At 35.4% G+C, this 14,628-nt stretch overlaps 2 protein-coding genes across 2 annotated transcripts; both read right to left on the reverse strand.

Moving 5' to 3' along the window:
* Window positions 1-1,456: 1,456 nt before the first annotated feature.
* LOC125677393 (perlucin-like protein) lies at window positions 1,457-7,626 on the reverse strand. The gene is made up of 5 exons (XM_048915438.2): window positions 7,420-7,626; window positions 5,870-5,979; window positions 4,811-4,904; window positions 3,185-3,425; window positions 1,457-1,597 (listed from the first exon to the last, which is right to left on the reverse strand). Exons 1-5 carry the CDS (start codon window positions 7,445-7,447, stop codon window positions 1,564-1,566), a joined length of 507 nt encoding a protein of 168 aa, XP_048771395.2. The 5' UTR covers window positions 7,448-7,626; the 3' UTR covers window positions 1,457-1,563.
* An 854-nt stretch (window positions 7,627-8,480) lies between these two features.
* LOC130053178 (uncharacterized) lies at window positions 8,481-13,882 on the reverse strand. Its single transcript, XM_056159857.1, has 4 exons — window positions 13,590-13,882; window positions 11,947-12,131; window positions 10,714-10,839; window positions 8,481-10,069 (listed from the first exon to the last, which is right to left on the reverse strand). The coding sequence occupies exons 1-4, from the start codon at window positions 13,757-13,759 to the stop codon at window positions 9,513-9,515; spliced, it is 1,038 nt and encodes a 345-aa protein (XP_056015832.1). The 5' UTR covers window positions 13,760-13,882; the 3' UTR covers window positions 8,481-9,512.
* Between the last annotated feature and the right edge of the window lie 746 nt (window positions 13,883-14,628).

Genomic DNA, 14,628 nt, shown 5'->3' on the forward strand with positions numbered 1-14,628 from the left:
TCATAATATTTTCTCGCTATTTATTGCCGTTATCTAGTGTTCAAGCTGTATGTGTTTTAATCTGTTTGTCAGATGATCCCCCCCCCTAAATTTCTTCAATAATATATGTCTCATATATTTATATATAATATGTGAACGAAAGACTTGTGACCTTGATATCGCCCCCGATGTGTATAGTCATTTAGAATAAAGAAAACCAACGCATGTACATATCGACTCGTTACAGGTGAAAGATGACGATATTTTATTTCGACCTAGGCATATTCAGAAAGGTAACTAGTTGCAGATTTAGGATTTTGATACGGAAGGTACAATATTTTGCCTCCTTTAGATACGATTTGGATGTGAATGTGGAAAATGCCCAACATTTGAGTTGAGATTGTGGAAATTGCTATATTTGAGAGGATATTGTACCGATCCGTATCACTCTTTAAATTTACTATATTAATGTCGACATATCAAGCCCAAGCTGCAAATGGTTTGAGTGCATCTTTCACCTGGAACGAGGTGATAAACAACTAAAAGTCTAGCGGATAAAAATAGCTCTACGTCACTTGTATGACGACGTAATAGGTAAGCAAAGGATTTCCCCACGTGATACGATGTTTGTTAATGTATTGACAAACGATTTTTACTAAAAATATGAGACGCTTGAAAGAATTTTACTTTTATATGAATATGCTGTTATTGCTTGTTATTTTACCCGGGACACCTTAACCCCGCTGTGTGGTTTGCGACGAGTAATTGTCGTGATTGAACCTTTCCCCAGCTTATGACATTCAAGGACTGGTTTGCAACGAGAAATATTCGCATCGATGAGGTTCGTGCGAATCTCGCACGCGAATAAAATTTGGTTTACAGTAATGCTAGACAAAATAATTGTTTCATTATCATTGTTTGGAATGTTTTAAATGGGATGAGTGGTTGATTCGGCACTCCTGTGTGCTTGATTCGGTAAGTTGGGAAAAAGGTATTCCGTGACCTGAGAAAATATCAGGTTAGCTTGTCGCATTGGAATTGTCGTGCGCACATTTGCCGATGGTCAATGGAATTACCATACACCGCTTTCATGTCAATTCCATTGTATTGGGACCTTCAGCAAGCACAAAGGAAAGAAAAGGGTATCATACTATCTTTTGATATCGTAATAAGTGGTCAAAACTTAATGAGTGGTAGATACTCCGATTGGGAATTGACTAAGCATTGATAACGGTAGATAATTATGTATGACACTGAGATTTATTCCTACATGTACTAGACTACGCTGTGTTTCAATATATATTTAATTTGAAGACAAATTTTAGTCGAAAGTATCTTACATATTAGTTGTGGGACCATTTTTCCCACATACACATGCAACAAATGAACAAGTGCATATAGGTCAAATATTTTACCAAATGGTGAATTCCATTGTTGTAAACTGGTAACATCATCAGGGTAAAACAAAACTTCTTGGTTACATTGTAAGCGCATAGTACATTTTATTTTAGCACTTACAATATTATACAAATATGGTGCCACGAAAATCACCCGTTCTGTAGAAGTTGTAGATTGAAATTGAAATTATCCGACGACGTCCGGACCGCCGCCAAGAGATCTGCATAAAAGAAACAAGAACAGGAGTCAGGATTATTGAACTATTGGGAGTATTCAGTTGAAAGTCATACTACATACCATTCAACTGTCTATTGAAATCTCCTCTAACCTAACTTAACCCCACTCTACTCCTCTCTAATGTTCAAATCTCTAAATTTCATGCAAATTGTGCAACTTGACAACAAATGTGTTCGTTTCCATGTCATGATTTTCCAATGACAAAACGGCTGAACCTCACCAGAGTGTATTTCTAATTAATTTTCGAAAAATAAGATATATCTTTCACTTAAAGAGCTAGTGTAGAATCATTTAAATTCGTGGTGGCCAATTTTCGTGGATTGCTGAATTTTGTTCGGGTTCGTGGGGACGTAATTTGATGGATTTATATATTTGTAAAAAAGATAACTCTGGAATGTAATTATGATTCTTTATTCGTTGAGGATGTAAATTCGTGGGTGAGGGGTACCCACGAATTCCACGAAAATTGTGCCAACACGAATTTTAATGATTCTACAGTATATATTATTTTTAGAGAGATATCTCTTTAAATACAACCTATCACTGGGTCAAATGTTGTCTGACCTGTTTCATACCGATTGTTAAGCCGTTCTTGGCACACTGATTTTGACTGCGGATAACTCCGTTTACCTGATCAGGATATGGGGCACACGACAGGTGTGACCGGTCGACAGGAGATGCTTACTCCTCCTAGGCACCTGATCCCACCTCTGGTATATACAGGGGTCCCTGTTTGCCCAACTGTCTAATTTGTATTGTTTATAGGAGTTATGAGATTAATCACTGTTCGTTATATTCACCTTCCATCTCTCTAAATGAAAGAGGTATCTCTTTTTTCGAGAAATATCTCTTACAACTAAAATATCTCTCATTTTCAATAGCTATCTCTTTATATAAGATATATCTTTGATGTAGAGGAAATTCGTACAGAGATATCTCTTTAAATGAAGAAAATTACTAAAAGATATATTTCTAGAGTACAAGAGCTATATCTGTAAGTGAAAAAGATATTTCTCAAAATGAGAGAGATATCTCGTTTTAGAGATATATCTAATGAAATAAAGATGTCTCTGTCATTTTAAATCGATGTCTCTTTAAGAAAATATATATCTCTTTAATTTATAAGAATATCTTGCTTTTTTAATAAATAGTAAAAGGACTTGAATGTAATTCATCAAAGTAATTTTGCAGCATGTACTGAAATCCACCCAGAGTAACTTCGGTCCAACCCAGGTATATTTCCGTATACTCCTGTTAGACTTTGATAAGATAAATCTGCTACTTCTTAGCAGCCAAAATGATGAATTTTTCCCCCGGATATTGCATATTTCCCCAGTGATTTTCATTGTGAGCAAAGAAACAATGTGGGTCTAGCCAAAAGTCACTTGATATGGCAAATATTCTCCCCATCCAAAGACTTACAGTTTATATGCTAATGGATACAGCAAAAGTAAATGGATTTAGAATTCACAAGCATCGTGGTCTGCTATCACATGCTATACGTGACCACATTAAGCGAAGTATTGCGACATAATGGAACACAGTGCTATAAAACTAGACATGGCATTACTCGGTCTCACAGATGAAATTGTACAGTGTGTGACATTCAGCGTCGTTCCAGTGGAAATGTAGATGCGATCCAAGATGAGCACAATTTTCATTTATCCCTCCATTGGGTTCGTGTGAAGTAGCATACCAGTCAGTGAAGGTAAATTTTTGGTTTGTTGAAAGCCAGAACCAATTACCCTCAACCAACATGTCAGTTCCCCCTATCCAAAAGCTGCCATTTCCTGCAGGACCGCCTGCGTGAACTGTTATGAAATTAGAAAGAACCAGAAATGAAGCTAAATATTGCAAATAGCTTTAATGCTGTTGAAACTATAGTGGGTTGATAACACAGTTCATTTACAACACATACTGATTATCATGACTGTACTGATGAGTTGAATATATACAAACCATACACACACACATACATAGTTATATATGTGCAAAGAACGAGTTTAAAAGAATCATAATAATCAACGATCAGTTCCTGCTAGTACTTTCGCCTTACGACTATATGGCCATTTTATCTTGATTTTTTTCATAGTTACATGGTAACGTTGAAAAGTAAACGTTCATTGTGACATCATAATAACGTCGGGTAGCTGTAGAACGCAAAGTCAATTGGGTAAGGTATACATTGTGATATCAATCGGTCTTCTGGTATTCTTTTTTTCCCAAAATAGCTCTTAAAGTTTATTGTTATTTCGGATGTCAAACATTTCGGTTGAGCATCACTGAAGAGACATTATTTGTCGAAATGCGCATCTGGTGCATCAAAATTGGTACCGTATAAGTTTTACATTTTACATATATAAATATAGGTAGGTATATATATATATATAGACAGATAGATATATAAACATATACAGATATAATAGGTATATCTGGATACCTAGACTGAATATATTCTGTCCCAATGGCATGAACAAACCCAATGACTTCACCAGAATGAATGTGGCCTAGCTTCACCTAGTTATTACTCGGTGTTGTTCTGTTTGTTTTACATTTTTTTTGCCCGCTAATTTTTGTTACAGCATCATCTTTAGCAGTCCGTTTTACATCTTTTTTATTCATTGTGTATTCATTATTATTCAGTATCTATAGTATCCTTACTCAGTCCCCCTAATTATGTTTGTCTCGGTTTTTTTTTTTTTTTTTTTTTGGGGGGGGGGGTATTATTATTATTATTTTTTTGCTGTATTCCAATATCAAATTGTATTGATTTATTATTCTATTCAATCTTTTCATATTATTTTCATCACAGTTCAACATTAGTCATTTAACATTACACCTCCAGATACGAAATATCCATTATAAGCCGTCATTATAATATGTTAACATACCCTTTAGTTTACCGCTTAATTAACTCGTTCTTTGTTTTTGACTTTATCCAGTGTAGGCCTTATTAGTTCAGTTCAGTCTTGAAGCTCGATTAGAACATACTTTTCTATTGTCACATATTACGCTCAATATTTTAATATTTAGACATTTTGTTTGTTATCAGCTTTTGCAGTTTAGTTGTAGTGTTAGTTTGTTTTCCTATTTAGTTTTCTTTTCTGTGTAAACATTTTATCGTCCTAAGGAAGGGACAGGTTGTCCCGAAAATTTGACAATTCACTGTTGTTCTTGTATTAGAGCAGATACTAACTGTGTAGATGATTGGTGGCGTAATCTATGAGGAAATTGTTCTCCTGCTGTGATTGGATCTCCACAAGATATCCTCCAAGTTCAGTACACATTGACTGAAAAGAACAGCAACAAATTAAGTCAGCAGCTAGTTTTTGGGTGAGAAAATAAAGTTTAAACAGTTTAAACCTGAGGCTTCTTGTATTGTTAATTCCTTTGGAAATATACATGTACATGTAATTTCAAAATTGAGGAATCATAAAACGAATACCAAAACGAATTGGCGTTGTAGTGCTTATAGATCTACAGTGTGACAATTTTGCAATGAAACTCTACATGTTCTTATGATCCAATAGTATAAACCTGTTTTTTCGATTGTCGATTTGTATAAATTCAATATAAGCAACGCAAATCAGTTTATACAGTACATTAATACAAGCATATGCTTTCTAGTATTACAGTACAGAATGTTTTAATCGGCATTTTTGCACGTAAAATACGCAAACAAGTCATCATATCGGAATTCAGAGTTTATATGAACAGCGTAGGGGTATTGCAAGTTTCTATTATTGCATAAAATTACATCTCATTGTCTTATAATTTCAGATGGAATATTAAGTCTGTTTATGGGGGTATTAATCCATTTTTGGTCGAGAAACTAAATCTATACACAAGCATTGCGGTTAAATGAGATAGACCTTTTTATAAAGGCAATGTTTTGTTTGGGATAAAATATATCAACCGAATTCATTAATCCACAGCACTCCAGTTAGTTACAGGGCTTCATTTTTCTACTATGAACTACAAAATTGAAATACATGTGTAAGGGATAAAACAATTGATAATATTTAGATAAAATAGAAATGTTAAACTATGCATGTATAACTTTTTATCAAAAATCTTTCTATTGTTAAACTTACAGTATACTCATTTACACATTTTCTAAATTGCCTCAACTGAGTATTGTGGTCCATGTCAATGGTCTTTTTATCACATTGTTTACTTTTCGTTATTGGGAGGGGGGGTTATCATGACTTTCTTTCTATGACTGTTTAAATTACCACACCCTGTAGGGCCTTACCACAGATTCAGCCCAGCTTTCCTTCATGTGAGTGACGAACAGGTAACAGGAGGCACCAGAGTTGACCCAGGGATTCCTACACAATCCTCCAAATGCAGCGACCACAAGGCCTTAAGTATCAAGGTGTTATGTAATGTACATTACAAATGTGTCTCATAGATCATAAAGTGTTGGTTGGTTAGTTGTTTTACCTCCAGGATTTCCCACTCATATTAAGAAGTCACCAGCTGTAACTTTAGACCTAAGCTTATTCATGGCTCTAGCAGTGGAGGATCTCTAATATTTTGACATCGCCTGTCATGGCACGGGACATTCGTTGTTTTGTTTTTAAAAGATCCGAAAGACCCGTGATTCTCACTTCTCGCCGAGAGTTTAGCGAAGGATCAATCACTACAAGTCTATGTTTACGTCTCAGGTGTGGCGCGGTCATGGTATAAGCGGCGCTCCAACTCACGACCTCGCGGTTACGAAACGAAATGTCCACTTGAGCTACTGACTAATACATACAATGTACAGCAACAGGATAGATACATGTACATATATCAATGAATAGATGCATTATATAAACATGGCATTATTCAAATTCATACGTATCTCTAATTATTTAGGGTGATTTCCAGCACGAAATGAATTAACAATGAATAACACGCCAAAATGATGGTTGTCCAGATTTCGTTCCGTAGAATATGCAAACGACCTCTGGCGGAAGTTTACCAGTTTCGTTGTTTTAAATTCTCAAATCAAATAACAATACAATTAGTATCATTTTTTCGTCAGTATCATCATTTAACTGAAAAGTACAATATCATATAATATTCGACTAGGTATTAGGACAGAGATAGTATTCCTGCACACACACGTGTACATGTACGTCACGGTAGCTCATTGGTAGAGCATTTACGTCATAAATCGGAAGTTGTGAGTTTCAGCCTCGCTCGTGCCACGGCAGCGTCAAACCTAAAACGTAAACATGGGTAGTGATTGCTACTTCGCCAAACGCTCGAAAATCAGAGATGAGAATGAAGAGTCTTTTGAATATGGCCTTTAAAAAGTCCCGTGTCGGGGCAGACATTCGCAAGTTAAAAAACCCTCACTGTTACACTATCCACGTTTTAAAAAAAGAAATTAAAAGAGTAAGACAAAGATTTCCCTCTGGAGTTTATTTTATTCTCGCAATTAATTGAAATGTGATTTTAATGTGAATAAGAATAATTCGGTTATCTAATTTTGTAAGAATGTTTTTACAACATTTATTAATTTGAGAAGTTTTAAAACTGTCTACATTGCAATATTTTTAGTGTTAGTCGTACGTTCTATTGTGAAACATGACCCAATCGCTAACGATAGGTCTATATTTGGTGTACTTTACCTGCAACTGGTGACGTCTCTATTTGAGTGAAGTATTCTCAAAGGTACGTAAAACAAACAAACGAAATCAAAACTAATGCATATGTACATGGAAAGTACATGAGTTCATACCTAACACATTATTGGTAAATATTATCCATTGCTACAAAAGCTAGAATATTTATGATAGAAAGGTTACTTACCGAAAAATACTAAAAGACGAACCACCATATCCAATGTGTGACGAAAATGATATTTCGCAAGCTTACGATTACACACGACCCTTTAATGATAAGATATTTGTGTTATACACATTTGTCATCTCTCATGATGAGCAGGCGCGGATCTAGATGTTACGGTGGATGAACCTCCCCGGTGAAAATGCCGGCAAAATATGTCTTTTTATGGCATTTAGTGATTAGCACTTGAGGGCAAAGGAGTGTCATGTGGGTCCACTTCGGATATCTCTTTGTTCTGCACCTCTTGTGTAATAACATGAAAACACCACTCTATATTCAATATGCACAATTGCAAAACCAAAATCAAAGTTGATTGACACACGTGTATTTATCCATCAATTTGAAAAGAATCAGTGCAATCTAAATCACAATGAATATCACGCAGGAGTAACGGACGTTTTAACCTATATTCAGGTACTGAACTAATGAATTTTTACAACCTCAATGCGTCTAAATGTTTTGAACTTATATATGAATTTATTTGTTTAATTTAAATAATATACGTCATTGACAACACACTGAAAAACGTTGAATTTCAGCTTTAACAGTTGTCGATGATATTTAATCATCCGATATCAACGATTATCGTCCCCAATGCAACGCTATAGGCAACTGCTTTGATAAATTTATGATGTCCTTATGCTAAGGTGTGCACCTCCAATTCCCTAATTATCGCTGCTCCACTTTTAAAAGGATGGACATGGCACCGATCATGTAATTGAAAATATCACATCAGAGACTTCACATAACTTAGTGCGGCACCGACTGGGTACATGTTATGCGATATCACAGTGATTATGCCCTCAAATCCCGGAACATAAGAAAATCGATGCTGTCTGTATTTGTTTCTATTTTCAGCAAATCTTTCTGCCAAATTTGAAGCTGATGAAATATTCTGTAGAATTATCTTCCGTATATATTGATAAGCATTACAGGAATTGTTTTGATGAATATATAGTAGCGAGAGTGCACGAAGTTCAATGCCGCCTAGATTAACAATGAGATCAGCCGTGACATACAACGAATATAGATAACATTTATTGAACATGTAAAGCTTATACGGGACCAATTTTAATGCACCAGGGCACCCATTCACAAAATATCCTACGACTAAGATAAAAATTTATGAACACTGTAATTTTCTTATTTTTCATTTCTTGTAGATTTTCTCAATAAATATGTAAAGTACATCCATGGCTTATAAAACTTTAATACATACTTATGGCCTTCTGATCGGATTTGGTTATCAGACGGGATTATTTTTTCAGCTTAGTCGTAAGATGTTTTGTGAATAGGGGCGCAGATGCACATTTCGACAAATAATGTCTCTTCAGTGATGCTCAACCGAAATTTTTGAAATCCGAAATAACAGTAAACGTGTAGGTCCTAAGAGCCATGTTTCCAAAAACAAAATCATGTATACGTTTTCGTCTTCAAAGAATTTCAATGCAGAGTGGTATTTAACAAAGTAATCTTTTGGATTGTTGACGATTGGCACATTAATCCTGACTACGGATAACTCCGTTTGACTGATCAAGATACAGGGTTCACGGCGGGTGTGAGCGGTCGTCAGGGGATGTTACTCCTCCACGGCACCTGATCCCACGTCTGGTGTGTTCAGGGGTCCGTGTCTGCCCAACTATCTATTTTGTATTACATATAGGATTTATGAGATTGATACGTGTAACTGTTCCTTATCGTCACCTTCCACTATATACAGTGTATTGCAAAATATTAATCAATAAGAAGTTCATTTGAATAGAAAAATGTGTTTTACAAAATGTTACAATAATGTATAGTTATACGAATTTAGCTCCAGTTTTTGGCACTCTAGCTTTCCTTTTATTGTTTTTTTGAATTTCCAAAATTTCGGTTTGAGCATCACTGAAGAGACATTATTTGTCGAAATGCGCATCTGGTGAATCAAAATTGGCACCGTATAATCTTAACATATGTGATCCATTATACATGTATATTGCAAAGTAATAAGGAATTGGTATATCATTTAATTAGGGAAATATATTTTGCAGGTACAAATTAAAACGTAATACATTAGTTCACTTTCTGAAAACAATCCTGTAATGGTGCGTATCTACAGATCGGTCTTTGTCTTCGATATGTACGAAGCTATATCCATTGTCTGTAAGAAATTGTTTTCTGTCTTCGATTCCCCAACTAGCCCCGTGTCCCACGGCAGGCTTTTTCGACAAACTATTCGGTAAGCAGAAAAATACGCTGTACGGTAGATGATTCTGCGGAGCCTTTTGACCAATATTTTCGGACATGTTTGATGACACATTGGGGTCAAATGCTACGATATATCCACTTGGTTTTAGAATACTATCTACTTGCGAGAGAACTTCAACAGGATTTGGTAGGTCATGCAATACCTCCATCAAAATGACAATGTCAAATTTTTCCGACCAGCGAGATTTAATGTCATCATCAAATACGGCAAAATGTATATTAGGGTGTATCGACGAAGCATTGCAGTACTGAATTGCGTCTGCGTCAATGTCTGTGCCATATATGTCAAACTGAGGACAACAGTCGGCCAATTCCTTCCCAAGTTTTCCATAACCACAACCAAAGTCAAGAACACATGTAGGCGACTCTGTTGATTTAAAAAGTTAAAAAATGAATTTATTATTAATGACACTTTTAGCGATAATGTTGTGTTAAACAACCTGTTTGATCTCTATAGAAGAAAAAGAAGTAGGTCCGTGAAAATCAGACTTTAAGACCTTACTACGACCTTACTTTGCCTGCTGAATTCTTCTGTAACACATATGCCAACATAGCATTGGCTCTTTAATCCACTGAGTATGAAAAATTGCATACAACTAGTTTGATTGAAGATACTATTAATATACATAACTTTACTATCACCGTTGTGAAGTACAACATGAACAGATACACATAATGAAATATGCGAAATTTGGATTTGCAATTTTATGCATATCGACAAATTAATTTAATGCGAGGATAATTAGAAAATCCTGGGTAATGAAGTAAAAGACATTCATGACATCGCAATTAAGAACCTTACCAACAGCGTGTAAAATATCCAATACTTTGGTTGTGTAGTCCTCTTTTATTTCATAGAGGAATCGACTTAACCTACTGTTTTAGAATTGAAATGTTTTGAAGGGCGGATTTCGATAGTGATCGTATTTTATTCTTTACGTATATACAATCAACACATCCACATCAGCTTTACAGTAATACAAGCACACCATAAGCCATACGAATACTTACTTCTGGTTTCCATTTTATACTGAGATATTACTGGTTGTATGTTATCCAGAATCCACGATTGATTAATATGGCTTAATTCACTGTACTTCCCAAGCCATTCCAGTTCCATAGTCGGATATTGATACCCTAATAACAAACAAGAAAAAACACCGAATCAGTAGTAGAAAACAGCATATGTAACGAACATCAAAAGAACGTCGTTTACTACATGTGTATAGAGGGGATATTTGGATTCACATTCAGCCCGTAATTTTTTTCTGCATGCAAAAATGCTAGAAATAAGATGAATAATTAACTATAATAGTTACCGTAGAGCAAACGTAATACAAAAAACAATGTTTTTAAATCTCAACGCCACAAAACAATGATGACGTCACAAAGTCGTCATCAGTACAACGCAGATCATTCCTGCGTGAGTAAGATAGAGACAAGTCGTGGTTTACAAGAGTATATCATGTTAACTGACAACAAGGCTCATATGACAGACCGGGTATTATACGTTTTCTTCAGATTATTTTACTGTGTTCATTTTATAGTCTTGCGTGTCACTTTTCCAGCACTGGATTAAAATTGGTACGAAAGTATATATAGAAAAAATCAGTGTTTTGCACCAAAAGTAGTGGAACCTCGGATAAGTTTAGAAAAACAACAGTTATGCAGCAGTTCATCGAAGAAAAGTTCATTATTGAAAATAAGTAGTTTATCCTATGACCACCTTCCAAAATAAATTCTCAGATCTGAAAATCTTGTCTCGTGAGGATATGGGTTAGAATAGGTCCTCAGTACCCCTTGCGTGTCGTAAGAGTCACATCATTACGAACATTCAGTCGCGTCTTACAATAAGCAAGGGGTACTGACGACCTATTCTAACCCGCATATCCACAGACTGAATTATATATATGGTGCGTACTTTTGTTTTCATAGGTGAAAATAAGGAACAGTGATCAATCTCATAACTCATCTAAGGAATGCAAAATAAAGAGTTCGGCAAACACTGACCCCTGGGCATACCAGAGGTCGTATTAGGCGCTTTAGAGGTGCAAACATCCCCTGTCGACCAGTCACACCCGCCGTGAGCCCTTGATCAGGTAAACGGTGTAATCCTTAGTGAAAATCAGTGTGTCAAGAACGACCTAACAATCGATATGAAATATATCAGACAGCATTTGACCATATGATAGGTTGTATTGCATGATTCGGAGAGACTATCATAAACGCTGCAGTACAACTCACCTGTGTTGGTGTTTTTATTCTTCATGGCTGTCTCGAGTTTTGAGAAGCAATCTGCAAACATTGGCAAAACAGCGGAGGTATGCACAGCTTTCCGAATCCGATTTGAAGTCGGCATTCTGTATTTCCCGTTTTCATAATGTATGATGCATTTAGCAGACATGCACATAAGCCATTCTTCAACATATCTATTAATTTAAAAATAACACAGTATAAGTTGTTTGTCTTACAGATAATAAATGGCGATGAAATATCTTAAGGGAGCATATTTGTCCACCTATTGTGCTTCAGAATTAAAGGAAACGAGAAAAATACTTTTGCTGACATATTTCACGATAATGAGTTTCGAATGAAATGGTCGATTTCTTGTATTATAAAACATATTTATATACAATTATAATGTATAAGCAATTATGATTACTGTATGAATTAAGTTGCACAGCCTGTGATAGTTTTATGCATTAGATATCAATAAAATATATATAATTCTGATGAGGTATGATAAAAGGATCATCAAATGCATTTTCAGTACATTTACACGCGACGGAGAAGTGAAGATAGTGGGGAATTGACTTTGAAGAAGATACACGATAAGTACAAGTTACAATCAATGTAATGAAAGAATTATTTTGTTAAGGAGGGCATTACTCGCTACAACATTCATATATTGTATGTACAGATTTAAATGGTTTTGCTCTGTTCATAGTTTCCGGTGAAGTTGTCATACTTCCTCACTAACACTTGTTTCATTTAGCTCTAGAATTAACTGTGTGAATTGTATATATCTAACATAATTCATAAACTATACCTTAAGCCTCCGCAATATTGCAAAACCTCGTATCCTTCAATTCACCAATCAATTAAAAAGGTAGACATATTAATCGTTGCAAGAGACCATCACATAGTGTAACAGTTGTCTAATATTATCAGCCATTTCATGTAAATAATCAATATATCACACATCTACAGTTGAAGACACGCTAGATACAGAGGTTGATGGGAACTTTTATTTTACTTTTATATTCGAATACCTAAATACATGTACCAGTACGTAGTTAAAGAAATAGGTATATTGTTTACATGTTACATATATATGTCGCAAAGGCGCCCAATATTTGTATTGTAAAATAACAAATCCATGTCAAGCTGAAAATCAGCAACTATTTGTAAATGTCAAGAAAATTAGGAGAATAAATCTAGAATACAAATATACAAGTTATTAGCTTTAAAATGAATGCAATCATATGTTGTTGAGCTGCATGCACATGTATAATGTAATTTAGCGTGATTTCCAATAGTATCACTGCACAGTGTCAATTGAAGCTGTAAAATTTATTTCATTTGACAAAAATATGCGATAACCATAACCCACGATGCAGAGATGATATAATTTGCAGTCCAGCTATCTGAGGGTGACATCATAATTAAAATTTAAATTCATTGTCATCTCAGTCTTTCTTTCGGTGTTATTGTGTTGATATATTTTCCTTCTGTAGTAACATCCATGGACATCGATTACAGGTATTTGTACCTTCAAACAATGCCATGACAGAAAAGAACATACAGATTCGTTTTGCGAAGTCAAAAAGAGTAAAGTAAATGACATATTAAAAGATCGGATATTATTACATTTAGGATATCAGTACCTTAAATTCAAATTAGCCTCCTCACTGATCTCTGCCGCTGTACAAGGTTTTGACAGGCAATCCATAGCGTCAACGATTCCGACCTTGTACCCGAGAGCCAGCACCATAGCGTGAAGCCCACTGTTCACAGTGTCCTCTATCACAAGTTCGTAGTTCGCTTCTTCTGTCATTATCAGGGATTTGATGAAACTGACGTATTATCCCTTCTTCTCGTGTGGCAATTGCCCAAGGATTTTACTCGCGGACTGTAGGTTTTATATCAAATAAACTTGCATCTGTTTTAATTACACATCTCGGAAATGTACGGATATCCCATAAATGACTTATAAAACAAGGAAGTAGAAATACACATACACAGTATTCTGACCCGCCGTCTCCCAGTGAGATGCATTAATTTGTCAACAGATTATTTATGCTACCGTTTCTACTGGAGATGTCCTGTTATAATGTTTATAAATTATTCTGCGATGTATATTTAATGGCTGTTATAAAATTTAGAAATTCATTTCAAAATTAAGGATTATCTCCCTCATGCATAGCTCTTATCCTTGGACGAATTTGGCTCCACTTGTTTGGCACGCTGTTTTTGGCTATATTTAGATCTAAAACTTCATAGTTATTTCGGATTTCAAACATTTCGGTTGAGCATCACTGAAGAGACATTATTTGTCGAAATGCGCATCTGGTGCATCAAAATTGGTACCGTATAAGTTTTACATAGGTATACGTTGGACTTATTGCGTTTCTTAAAGAAAATACAACCGTTCTATGATCTTTTTAAGTTTGTTTCCCTGTTTGTTTATCTCTTTGTTTTACGTCACTTCGAGAATTTTTCTCTCATACGTCACAAGCGTCACATACGTCATACGTCACAAGCTGTAGGTGAAGTACCGCGAATTTAGACCTTAGGATGCGGCTTTCAAGATCAAGTCGTCTATTGTTGTTTCCTGTCAACGTTTATTAGTTCGCATTTCCTCCACAGAGTTGACACATTTCTAAATGCGCTCCATTAAAGTTTTCAGAGTTTGTTTTTGACGAT

This window comes from Ostrea edulis, chromosome 3, assembly GCF_947568905.1.
Source record: "Ostrea edulis chromosome 3, xbOstEdul1.1, whole genome shotgun sequence".
Classification (NCBI taxonomy): Eukaryota; Metazoa; Mollusca; class Bivalvia; order Ostreida; family Ostreidae; genus Ostrea; species Ostrea edulis.

Coding starts and splice junctions, on each gene's coding strand:
- LOC125677393 (XM_048915438.2), bottom strand. CDS start 7,447: ATGGTGGTTCGTCTTTTAGTATTTTTCG. Junction 5,980..7,419: donor TCGTCTTTTAGTATTTTTCG/GTAAGTAACCTT, acceptor TTGATACTTAAG/GCCTTGTGGTCGCTGCATTT. Junction 1,598..3,184: donor AATTTCATCTGTGAGACCGA/GTAATGCCATGT, acceptor TCTTTTATGCAG/ATCTCTTGGCGGCGGTCCGG.
- LOC130053178 (XM_056159857.1), bottom strand. CDS start 13,759: ATGACAGAAGAAGCGAACTACGAACTTGTGATAGAGGACACTGTGAAC. Junction 12,132..13,589: donor GAGGCTAATTTGAATTTAAG/GTACTGATATCC, acceptor TTAAATTAATAG/ATATGTTGAAGAATGGCTTA. Junction 10,840..11,946: donor GAATAAAAACACCAACACAG/GTGAGTTGTACT, acceptor GTTTGTTATTAG/GGTATCAATATCCGACTATG.